The 12840-nt window shown below is 50.4% G+C and overlaps 1 protein-coding gene across 8 annotated transcripts in view; it reads left to right on the top strand.

Annotated features, from left to right (window-relative positions):
• The window catches only part of ASAP2 (ArfGAP with SH3 domain, ankyrin repeat and PH domain 2), a 156695-nt gene that overhangs the window by 120416 nt on the left and 23439 nt on the right, over nt 1–12840 (top strand). For all 8 annotated transcript variants that reach the window (XM_079940344.1, XM_079940347.1, XM_079940346.1 and 5 more), the window contains 4 exons: nt 1165–1213; nt 1291–1457; nt 3776–3909; nt 11798–11892. In XM_079940344.1, the coding sequence (XP_079796470.1) occupies nt 1165–1213; nt 1291–1457; nt 3776–3909; nt 11798–11892 (445 nt within the window). The remainder of the gene's footprint in view (nt 1–1164; nt 1214–1290; nt 1458–3775; nt 3910–11797; nt 11893–12840) is intronic.

The raw sequence follows: 12840 nt of genomic DNA, 5'->3' as shown, positions 1-12840 counted from the left end.
ACAGACTGGGGATAGAGGGTGCGGGGTGTCCGCTCCGTGTCAGGAAAATAGGAAGAGGATCAGAGCTGGGGTCAAAACCTGACCCCTCGGCCACTGGGTGCGCTTGTTCCTGCCTCTTAACCTCTCTGGGCCTTAGCCTCCTCCCAGTCAGCTCACCAAGAATTATCCTAAGAACTAAAGTGCTTTCAGGAGTGTAAAAGCCGCAATGTTCACTCACTTTGAGGGGCACAGGTGTTTATTGTGAACCCCAAGGACAGTCCCTGTGTGTCACCGCTCTGCCATCTGCAGAAGTTGGATCTCCCTCCCCTTTTTTTTTTCTTTTTTAATTTAATTTTCTTTCTTACTTTGGTTTTGCACTGATTGTAGGCAAAGAATTTCTGTATATCCCTTACCCAGCTCCCCCCAATACTGACAGCATAGTACAGGTTATCAGTTACTATTTAGTACATAATATCAGCCATGTCTGCAGCTGTCAAAACCAGGAAATCTACATCGGTGTGATGCTGTTAACTAAGAATCTTATTCCGATTTTACCATTTTTTCCACTAGTGTCCTCCTTCTGTTCCAGGATTCTCTCCAGGATTCCACATTGCTGCTGTTATTTCGCCCTAGTCGCGTACAGTCTGTATCAGTTCTGTATCTTTCCTTGTCTTTCTTACTTTGATACTTTGAAAATTATGGATCAGTTTTTTGGTCATATGTCCCTCAGTTTGGGTTTCTCTGATGCTTTCCCACAATTGGACTGAGGCTATACACTTTGGGCTAAGAAGGCCAGAAAGCTTGTAAGATACTCGCTTTAGATAAGGCTTTTACTATTCAAAGGGCCATAACAATTGGGGGCCAACTCTGTAGCAAGTTAAAAAAAAAAAAAGGTTTTGAAAGGACAGTGATGGTTTTCATTGAAGAGCTTCAGTGTTTGGAAGTTGCTTCTCTTCAGACATGAATGGAGGAAAGGAGCTGGCTCGGTAATTTGCATTAGAAAGCCGCAGTTCCCAGGCGAGGGCTTGTACGGGGCAGGAGGGAGTGCTTGGTTGTATACAAATCATTGACTTCGTGGCAGAGTTTTAGACTCTTCCTGAGGTTAATTACAAACCGCTTTCTTTTGGAATTGTGTATGGATGACTGTCCGGGCTCACAACTGATGAAACCCCTCTTGCCGTGCAGATGACAGGACATACCACTTTCAAGCAGAGGACGAACCGGAATGTCAAATGTAAGTTGTTTGGGGGTGGGACCTTGGAAGGGCAGTTGTCCTTGGGATTTAACACAGCGTCACTGTTATTTTTCTAGATGGATGTCTGTGCTGCAAAACAGCAAAGAAGAAGCTCTGAACAATGCATTTAAGGGAGATGACAATACGGGAGAAAATAACATAGTCCAAGAACTGACAAAGGAGATCATCTCCGAGGTCCAGAGGATGACAGGCAATGACGTGTGTTGCGACTGCGGGGCGCCAGGTGACCCAGCCACCCCCTCCAGCTCTAGGACGTTTAAATCCTGTTCCGATTCACAGAAGCCAGTCACTGATTTTCCCTTTCATTTCAAACACCAAGTTCAGCGCAGCCCAGCCTGAGCTCACGCTGTCACACAGATGCTTACTGAACTGTGCGCAGACTAAGTGGGGGAAAGGGTGGGAAGATGCCTGCCTCCGGGCCCTCAGAGCAGGCCTGCGGGGAGAGAGCCCCATAGCGCTGAAACGGTTTAAATGCTTTTTGAGAAATGAAAACAGAAGCACACAGCGAGGGTGGAACCAGGGTCATCCGGTCATTGTATTGGCTCCAGACTGCGGCTTTTTCCGGGATTCAATCCGTCCTCCCTTGGTACCGCTTTGTAGAACTTCTGCAGCAACTTTAAGCCGCTGTCTAGTCTGTGACCCTGGAAGAGCCACTTACTTTGTTAGATGTCAGTTTCCCTTTTTGGAAGATGAAGGGACCAGTGGAGATTGTCTGTGAGCCCCAGCCAGCTGTCACATTCCGTGAAATGAGGTGTTTATTTCTGTGTTTTCATAAGGCCTACTGGGGTTTCATTTTCAATGGACATAAACTGTTGTAGATTTTAACAACCAGTATTTTAAGCGTTTAATGAGCTGACTTATTCCTGTAGCTCAGATGGGCCGGTGTTAGGGGAGCTGTGGGCTGCTTAGGGTGGCCGTGTGCCTTTTCGTTCCCCTGGTTCTGTAACAACTTCCATTTTAAAAAAGGTGCAACGGGGCTTCCCTGGTGGCGCAGTGGTTGAGAGTCCGCCTGCCGATGCGGGGGACGCGGGTTCGTGTCCTGGTCCGGGAAGCTCCCACATGCCGCGGAGCGGCTGGGCCCGTGAGCCATGGCCGCTGAGCCTGCGCATCCGGAGCCTGTGCTCCGCAACGGGAGAGGCCACAACAGTGAGAGGCCCGCGTACCGCAAAAAAAAAAAAAAAAAAGGCACAACAAAAATAGAGTGGACAGTTGAGAAGTGCCGTAGGTTCCTGTTACCCTGGAGGCTGTATCTGGGGGTAATTTGAGGAATTACCTCATGGGGTCTCGGACTGTTAAAAACATACCTTTGGCAGGAGATGCTGCAGGGAGTGAAGGTAGCGAACTGTGCTTTTTCTTAGATGAGGACAGTGTAGTACTTGGACTTCTAAAACACTTATAAGGGATCAAAGCTATGACATTTTTGTTTTAAAATGCTAAAAGACAGTCTGAGTGATATAAAGCAGTCTAAATGTACACTCATTCCCACCAAAAGCGTGACACAGTCGATTCGGTAGAATAGGTCTAGTGAAGTGAAAACACCAGTTTTTCACACCCGGGAGTATTTCTGAACTCAGATAAAATGTTTATAATTTGAACATTTAAAAAATAACTTTGCAATCAACTAGTGACCCAGGTTGCAATACTTGCCTCCTATGAGTTTCTGAGGGCAACAAGCAATTCTAAAGAGAATTGTACTTCTGGGCTGTGATCCTGTCCTCAAGAATGTTTGATTTTGAATTCCGTGTTTTCGGTAAATTCAGCGTTCATCCGTCACGCACTTCTTGAGTGCCTACCCTGGCGCTCGGCCAGGAGGCGTCGCTGAGCAAGTAAACATGCGGTGCGGGTGTGGGTTTGAGCCCAGGTGAAGGCAGGGCTGTGGTCTGGCTCTGCAGCCTCAAGCAAGGAAGGCCCTTCACCTCTCTGAGCAAGATGGTGAAGACACCTGCCCTGTGTGCCTCCAGGCGCTCTTGTATGTGTTAAATGAGAAATTAAGGGAAAGCACCTGTAATTTCTGAAGCTCTCACACCTTGAGCTATTATTGCTACTATAATTGCTTCAACTCTACGCTGAACAGAGCATGGCCTCAGCACATAGTGGGTGTTCTCTGCTGGTTATTAGCATGTTTGACATATAGACGTGTGTTAAGACAGTCCCCCGTGTGGTGCTAGACTTTGTCCCCTTTGCTGGTACCATCAGGTTGGTGATGGGGGTGGTCTGTATCCAGGGACCCTCGGCCACTAGAGGGCGCTGTGTCCTATTCCTGTACAGACAGCCCTGCCCCTTGGGAGTGCTTAACAAATGAATGGAAGGACCGGGAGGTGGAGCCCTAGGAAGAGGAGGGAGAATAGATACGGGCGGGCGCATGTGTGTATTGTGTGTAAATTGGTGGTAATTAATGATGAACGAGGGTTCCAGCTACATGTAGGATCCAAAAAAAATGCTAATGATGCAACAAAACTCCACGTTCAGTAACTGCAAGAAAAAAGTTCTGACTCCTGCCCTCTCCTTACAAGCTCCGATTTTCCCTATTCTCTTTGGCAGATCCTACGTGGCTCTCCACCAACCTGGGCATTCTGACCTGCATTGAGTGTTCTGGGATCCACCGAGAGCTGGGGGTTCACTACTCCAGGATGCAGTCCCTGACGCTAGATGTGTTAGGAACATCTGAGCTGCTGGTACGTTTCGAATCCTTGATTTTGGAGTGAAAACAAATGATCTGAAAGCGAGGTTTTCATTTTGGCACTTGAATCCATTTCTGTTTCTTAAAATTCCGCTGGGCTGGTAGCTGTTGATATTGCCAAGCGGATTTGGGCAGTTAGAAACTCATTGGTAATTCCTCCTCCTCGGCTGCTAGTGTGATAGTTGAGGGTTGCAAAGCTTTATTCTTTTTTTTTTTGTTTTGGCTGCGCTGGGTCTTAGTTGTGGCATGCGGGATCTTTAGTTGCAGCATGCGGACTTCTTAGTTATGGCATGCGGACTCTTAGTTGCGGCATGCATGCAGGATCTAGTTCCCTGACTAGGGATCGGACCCGGGCCCCCTGCATTGGGAGCACGGAGTCTTACCCACTGGCCCACTAGGGAAGTCCCACAAAGGTTTATCCTTAAATGAATAAAATGAATTGAACTTATAAAGGAGCGTTGAGACTGGTGTGAGATTCTGGAATAGGATGGTGGCAGAGTCCAGTTCACCCCAGTCATTAAGCAGGTGCAGAACCCAGAGCCCAGAGCCGGTAAAGGACTGAGTCGTCTGCCGAGTCTGCGGTGCGGTCACTACCTGGCTCAAGCCTCCGGTGGACTTGTCCTCTGTCTCTTATTGTTGCCTTTTGGGAGAGATACTGGTATTTGCTTCTACTGCCTTTGTTTCTAAAGAAAAAGGTGTTTCATTGTTGGTTGGGTGATAACACATAAGCCATGCAGTGTATTAGGGGGTTGAAGCATTTCCTGTAAAGTGACTTTCAGAGCGTTGAGACTGGCTCCACTGAGGAACAAGCATATCACACATGGGCGGTGCTTTGGGGCGCCTAAAACATGAGCTCTTCGGACTGTTTTCAAAGTCTATGACTGCCGATTAGAAGGTAGTGTTTGAAATTGTTTCTTGAGGTGGCTGAGCATTGGACAGTGACTATTAAGTGGATATTGATTGCCATGGATTTTAATGTCAAGAGCAGTAGTCTTGGCAGAAAATCGATTACTGTGGTCAGTAGATCTCTCAGGGCCGTAAGTCGTACCGATGACTATCCTGGATCCAACGTGTCTGAACTTGTAATGCATTTAGAACTGTCTTGTCGAATCCTTCCTGTCCTTCCAAGGAGTTCGTTTACGGTCTTGAGAGACAAAGCTGGGAGAAACTGGAGTGGATTCTGGTAGCCCAGTTTTAGTAGCATCACTGATTACTTCAGGTTTACAGCTAAGCTAGCCTTGGCGGGACCCAAGCAGTGTATTCTTGGTTACACACTACAGTTATTTTTAATGTCATAACGCATACAGCCTCCATCATAGAGCTGTGTGTGTGCAGGCGGTATCCTGGGTAATTGGCGATGGCATAGATTTGAAATTCTCACGGTATATTTTCAGAGACACATAAATTACTTCTCAGTGAGCCCTGGTAAACTACTGCCTGCAGTGGCTGTACTGCCCTGGTGGGTTTTTTTAAAAACATTGGAAGTGTTAAGTGGTTTATGCTGAAGTAATAATTGTTGATTCTGTACGAGGCGCTCCTCAGGCACTTTGCGCAGCGCTTTGTCCTAGGTCATTTTGCTCTTCACTCCAGCCCTGTGGCCCTGGTGTATTATCCCCATTTTACAAAAGAGGAACTGAGGCTTAGAATGTTTTAACAAGCCCAAGGTTATGTAGTTATCAAAGCACCAGATCTGGGGTGGAGGCCTCTTTAATCTGATTCCAGAGCTCACACTCTCAACCCTTGAGGACTCTCCCTGTGGAGAGCATTTAAACATCACTACCATCCCTCCTCATTCCCCATCCTCATGCCTGACAAATGTCTAACCGCCAGCCCTCTGGGAGGGAAAAAAGCCCGGCTTTGTAGTCCCAGGCACATGATGTAAATGCTCCCACCGTGGCCATTTGCAGGCCGCAGTGTGGATAACTGAATGTGCGGTGGGAAAGACCGCACACATTATGTAGTAAGTTTGCCGCACAAATACAACTTCAAAAACAGCACAGTAAAATAGTTAGGAAGTGATGCATTGAGTATTACTTTGTTTTTAGTATAGTCTTTCTGTTTGTTTTTTCTGAGGATGCACCAGGCAGCTTATGGGATCTCAGTTCCCCGATCAGGGATTGACCCCTGGGCCCCGGCAGTGGCAGCGGGGAGTCCTAACCGCTGGACCGCCAGGGACTTCCTAGTATAGTTTCTTTGATCACGAGTTTATATCATGTAATTTTTAATAACGGCTGTCTAACAGCTGGCTTGTGCAAGCTGGTAGGAGCCTGATCCTGGCACATCTGTTATACCTGCTTACACGTGTCTCAGAAACTTAACTGACGATCTGCCTGAGACTACTGCCTACTGCAGAGAGGAACGCCAGAGACGGTTGGAAGGAGAATGTCTCCATTTCGATGAAAAGATGAGCTGGCTTCTGATCCCAGGCTCAGAGCTTTGTGTCTTCTCCTGGAGCCTCCGTCTGTATCTGTCTGTATATTCTCCTAGGCGTTCAAAGTTTGACCAACTGTCAGCCATTATGGAGAAATCAGGAAGAGGCTGCTTAACTAAGATCTGCAGATGGTTCTGATGTCTGATCTCTGCCATAGCTTTAAACGCTCTCTTATCTAAGCCTCTTTTCCTGAGTGGTTATCAGAAAAACAAAGGGCAGAGGCCTGAATCACGTGGGATTTATTCCCACCCTCTCTTTGCCCCTGAACTCGCCTGTCTGGCCACTCACAGGAGGCAGACGTCTCCCCCTCTCACCCCAACCCTGGTACTGCGGGCATGACACCACCTCCAGACCCTTATTCCTCAGCTGTTTGTTAAGCAATAGGTGGAGGGTGTGTGTCAGGTGTCGTTAGTACCATTTGTAAAGCATGAGAGTGTCGAGCCTTTTTAGAGCGCCTGGTTCTTTTATTTTGCTTAGTCAGATGCCTGAACAAAAGATCTCCTGAAGGCTTGACACACACACTGTGTGTGTGTGTGTGTTCAGAATTACATCCAGCACATAGTGAGAACTATGAAGTATTAGCTATTATTATTATCGTTGTTACCTTCTCCTCCAAGATGATCTGAACAAAATCCTTCCAGAAAAATCATCTGCGCGTCCTAATGTGTGAATCTGCAGGGAGACCCCACCCGGGTTGACTGCTCTGTTTGTGAACCTTTCAGGTTCACAGAGCAGTGGTGTCAGGGTCTTGGGCTGGTGTGTTCATCAGAATACGTTTTCTTGGGCAGCACATGTTAATTAGACCCCTTGTACCCTATTAAAGAGATATGAGGGTGAACTGGAAGATAACTTGCTGTCGTGTCCGAGGCTGCAGCCCGGATAGGGCTGCTTTCCAGAGCAGAGTCACAGAGCCACACACATGGATGTGCTGTGTCAGGAGAGGGGTTTTTGCACGGCCTGATGGAGACAGCAGATACACGAGCAGGGATTTTCATTTCCTGGCTGGCACTGTGTTCTAAACAGACAGATGCTCACCCACCCTGTAAAGTGCAGCTCCTGTCCCCCCATACGGTCTCACCGTGGTCCTCATGACAGAAGTCTTTTGCTTAATTCCATAAAGTATTTTCTGGCCTGGGGTTTGTAAACAGTTTCCCCTGATGATATGTCGTGGCGGTTTCACCATTTCCTTCTTAATTTGTTTTTGTTTCAAAGCATGCTTGATTCCCGTGTCAACCGAGTGGGTTTCAGCAGCATCCGTGAAGGTGGCTGGTCAGCAGTCATCTTTCCTTCCCTTTGCCTCCTGCTTCTAGAATCACTTCTTACTCGGTGGAAAGAAACTGGGGTAATTGCAGTATTAATTTGATTGGAGTTCAGGGCAGCTGTACCATTTTAACTACTCTAGCATGCACCAGCCTAAGATCCTTAGATTTTAAAGCCAATCTGCTTTCAGAAAACCTCCTGATAAGCATAAATTTTAAAAAGATAAAGTTCCTCCTTAACATAGAAGATTACGATTTCAGTTCTGATTTTCAGGTGCTACGTAAAACAGTATTGTCGGTAAGAGGGTCCTGGTATCATATGATCAGTCCCACGTCGTAAGTGAAATTAGTAAAGGAAATTTCAGTATTATGGAATTGAATTTGAGTCAGTAATTTAAAAACCTCCTTCCATCAAAGAATAGGGTCAGAAACCCCCAGGAGCCCATATTACTGACTCGGGCCTATTTTATGACTTTCTCCTGCCTCCTCATGAAGTTGTTAACCAGCTGTTAAATATAAAGCAGACCAGCCGACAGCTGGATCCGAGAGGGGGGGTGGGGAGGAGCGCCCTCAGAAACCAAGAGCTTCCTCACAGGTCGTACTGCGGTTTCACCGGGGTCCGAAATGAAGCCACTCGGGCTGCAGAGGGGAGCAAGCAGTGTAGAACCAGGTACCGTTTATTGAGTGACTGTTATGCTTCAGGCATTGTCCCAGGTCCTTTGTCTTAGCTAACCTAAACAAGAACCCCATTTTAAAAGGGAGGCCGGAGCCTGTGTTCTAGTCTTTGTTCTTAAATCACAACTCTGAACTTTTTTTAACCACAAACCCTACCAGAAAAAATTGAGCACCCAAACATATGCATGTATGTGATGTATAGTTAGACTTGTACCACTTACTAAGGAGCATATTATATACTTTGTCAAATAGACCAAAAGCAGAATTTCTAGAGGCGCAGGTGAAGCACGACACACAGCTCTCTTTGCGCACCACAGGGTCTTTTTTCGTGCTCCGGTCTTCGGAGGCAGCAGTCCAGGGCTCACAGCTGTCTCTTAGCTCGCCTGCCAGGGTCAGGTTCCTTCACTGCCCCGGGCGTTTTTACCCACCTGTATATTAAAGATGTGCCGTGTGCTCCAAGCCTTCCAGCCTCCTGGGGCCTGAGGGGCCCAGTAGCTAACACCCCATTTCCCTACATGCGTTTCGAACCGCTTGAGAGAGCAAAGGTCTGATTTATGGTTGAAAACAGCGGAATCGGCGATCTGGTTCACACGTGTGGTGGCAGCCCAGCCCCAGGCACGGGCAGAGCGGCACACCCACCACATGCTGCCTCCTGTGGGTGCCCGTTCTTCTGAGCCCCTCGGGCAGGGACGTCGTCTCTCTCACTGTCCGCTTCTTTCCTCCGGGTGCGTAAAAACAGAGGAAGACAGAATGTCACAGGAACTGGTGACCCTCCACCTGGAAACATGAAAACAGGGTGCAGGAGGTTCCCCATCCTCACCCCGAACTCTGGAAACAGTTTCTAGAGAAAACCTATGGCCTTTTTCTGGCTCAGCGGGCCCCTCAAGGGTTGGTGCTGCGGGTCTCCAGGCATGTGTGACTCCAGGTCCCCGTGCACAGGGCGCCTTGTGCAGTGAGGGAGATGCACACAGGCTTTCGTGCAAATTCGGGCTGTGGGAGAGCGGGTGTCTAGACCAGGTCCCTGCTCTGCTGCCGGCCCCTGGCCGTCTCCGTAGCACTCAGTCCAGCCCGTATCACGGTGCCCTTCTTTTTCGTTTTCGTTCACCTCTGTCTCGTTAGACCGAGCCCCTTGGAGCAGGCCCGTGTGCCCGGCCCGGAGCCCAGCCTGCCCGAGGGCTCCGCGTGTGTCCTGGGGCTCGCTTCCCTGAGGACGCGGCACCTGAACACCCCAGGGCCCCCCGTCAGCCTCGGTGCAGCCCCACATGCCGGGGATGGGGCTCTGGGAGTGGAGGGCGTGTGTGTCCGGGCTGTTTAACCAGCCCTCCTGCTGCCTAGGCTCCTGCCCGCGCGGCCTGCTGGACCGCACATTTTCTTGACCTGACCCTGCAGCCTCCATCTGCAAGTGCTTTGCTTTTGTTGATGGTTCCAGAGGGTTCTCTGCAGGCTGAACTATTCGCTGGAGGCTGGTGAAGCTGTGAGGCGGCATATTTCTCCGCGTTCGACGAGTGTGACGCACGGCCGTGGTGGCTCCCTGCACCAGCTGTCCCCTAGTAAGCCAGCCAAGCCCAAGCAGAAGGGGAGCAGCTTTCGGATTCCGGGGGATCCTCCTCCTTGCAGACCGGGAGGCTCCCAGGGGCAGGTGCTGTGGCTTGTCCTGTCACTGCCCTGCAGATAACGAGGTTTGGGTGCGGGATGGCGTCCACGTTGCACTGAACGGTGGGGCCTTTAGCGTGGGCCTGGCTCTAAACCGGGGCCCCGACGCCGAGGTTCAGCCTGGATCTGGCACCAGGCGCCCCCGAAATCGTCGGGGCGTTGGCTCCATGGTACGCCGGGCCCCCTGCTCTGCACCACCCTGACGGGCAGCCCCGTCTCCAGGAAAGTGCAGTGAGGCAGCCTGGGGCTTTGCCACCTGACGTCGCCTTGAGGCCCCGGGGACAGGGCTGAGGACCGAGGACCCAAGGCAGGGCTGCTGAGAGCGTGGGGCTCGGGGCACCCGGAAGCTCTGTTCACTTGTCAAGGACAGGGAAGAGTTAGGAAGGCTCCCCACCCGATTATCAGGCTGACTGCGTGTTTCCCTTGTCCTTCGGCCTCCCTCGAGATCCCCTCTTACCTGCCACCAGGAAGTTCGGCCCTGTCTGACCCACATCCCTTTGGCTGTTGCTCCAGCCGGTCCCCCTGGAGCGAGAAGAGGCCACTGGGGCTCAGCCTTTCCTCGCAGAGAGTCCCACTCAGCCTGTGTCCACATGACTCACCGAGGGCAGAAGCACCAGAAGTGTCGCTGCTCCCACGGCATCGTTTTCAACGTGGAAGTGAAAATGTCTGTTCTCCCCAAAGCACTGGGCCCGGTGCTTCCTTTCGGTTTCTTTGTTTCGTTAGATATTGAAGGGTCCGATCTCGGTCAGGTGCTGAGCTGGGTGCTGGGGTTGGGATGAAATCCGCGCTCTTAAGGATCCTGGTCACTCCAGATCCGCACATCCCTTCAGGAGCGTGCCAGAGCGGCCTGGCGTTTATCTTGTACCTGCCGCGTCCAGCACAGTGCCTGTATCAGTGAGCACTGGTGAAAACCTGCTCATTTCTGACGAGTCAGAAGGTTGATCGGCAAGTGAGGACCTTACATTGGAACAGATACACTTTTAGCGCTCTAGTTCATTGAATGCTTTTACAGAAATTATCTCATTTTATCATTATTACAACCTGGCAAGGTAGGTAGGTAGGTATCTGCATTTTATTATTAAAAAATTGAAGCTCGGGGCTTCCCTGGTGGCACAGTGGTTGAGAGTCCGCCTGCTAATGCGGGGGACACGGGTTCAAGCCCTGGTCTGGGAGGATCCCACATGCCGCGGAGCAGCTGGGCCCGTGAGCCACAACTACTGAGCCTGCGCGTCTGGAGCCTGTGCTCCGCAACGAGAGGCCGCGACAGCGAGAGGCCCGCCCACCGCAATGAAGAGTGGCCCCCAGCTCACCGCGACTGGAGAAAGCCCTCGCGCAGAAACGAAGACCCAACACAGCCAAAAATAAATTAATTAATTTAAAAAGAAATTGAAGCTCGGGTAAACTGCCTTGCCTGTGGTCACAAAGCCAGGAAATAGGACCACAATTTGAACCCGAATCTTGGCTTCCTGGCCCAGCACCCTCTCTGCTGTCTGAGCCACCCCCTCACTGGTGCAAGTAAAGGCTGTTAGATCTGTTTCAGTTGGAGCGAGCACAGATTCTTTTTGGGGGGTGGGGAGAAGGGAAAGAAACTCAAGCTGGGCCGAGTTACTGCTTCTCCCTGTCCGTGGAGGCATTCTATCTAGGGGACGTTTTATGAGAACACTCCTCTGTAAGAGGCATGCTGTTTCTTATCTCTAGTTTTATGGGTACCTTTGGGGTTTGGGTTTTGTCCAGCTTCATTAAAGGCAAACCACTTTATTGCTCTGTTTCTTAGTGACCATTAAATAAATCAACTGTGTGAGTCATGTGTAGCAGTGGAAGGTATTAATAATTGAGAACCCTGAAATAGACTTTTGTTTTTGCAGCTTGCCAAGAATATTGGGAATGCAGGCTTCAATGAGATTATGGAGTGTTGCCTTCCAGCTGAGGACTCGATCAAACCCAACCCGAGCAGTGACATGTAAGTATGGGGCTGGCTGTTCTTGCTTTCTGAGCAAAGGTTGGCCTTGTCCCCGGGCCCCACCCCCCACCCCCTGCCCCGAGGCAGGGGAATAAACAAGCTTGGGTGCATCGATTGTTGCTTCTTTAGGGAAGAAATCAGCCTATGTTGTTTATAAAGTCACTTGAACCTTTTTGGATGTCCAAGTAGAAACTTGGTTTGGCAGCTTTTCTTAGGAGCCGGAGGAAAGCGGATTTGCCGGTGGGCGGGGGCGGAGGGAGTCCTGAGTGGCGCCCCCTGCTGGTGGTGTGTGGGCACCACCTTGCTTCTGCCTCAGGGCAGGGGAGTCGCTCTCCCACCTGCCTTCTCTCAGTGTGAATTCTGAGCCGCGCGGAGGGTCCGTTGTCCTAGATACATGATTATGTCCCGTTCTCTTTCCCAGTGCAAATGTCGAGCGTGTTGTTTCCTTCAAAAAGCTTTTCTTTGTTTCTGTTTTACTTTGGACACAAAACCTGATCAAGAAGCTTTCGTGCCTCATCAGGCGTCCAGCTGGCCCGCTGTGGACAGGGGAGGCCAAGTGAGAAACAGGTGATGAGGGAGAGGAGGAGGTTCATTCACCGAGACAGCCCTTCCCTGGGAGCAGCCTGAGGTAGAAGTGCTGGCAGGGCTCCCCCTGGGGCTCGGCAAGGACAGGGAGGACCAGAGGCTGGGAGAGCGTTGCAGAGAGGTGTGGTTCCCGGCCCTTGGCAGGAACATCTTGTGGGCGCCGGTCTTTGGAAGCTGAGCTCACGGGATCTGTGCTCTTCTGCGCTTGGGTGAGGTGACTTGATACGGTGAAGGAGCTTAGACAAACTAAAGGGAGGAGCAGGTACTGTGTGCGTTCCACACCCTCGCAGGTGTCGGCGTCTGAGGTGAGCGCGCGTGCGTTGGTGCTGGGTGACAGTCAGGTCACATCCGGGCCCTGGAGCA

This window comes from Stenella coeruleoalba (genome assembly GCF_951394435.1).
Source record: "Stenella coeruleoalba genome assembly, chromosome: 13".
In the NCBI taxonomy this organism is placed as follows: Eukaryota; Metazoa; Chordata; class Mammalia; order Artiodactyla; family Delphinidae; genus Stenella; species Stenella coeruleoalba.
The sequence above is the reverse complement of the archived record's forward strand: the minus strand, read 5'-3'. Positions and strand labels throughout refer to the sequence as shown.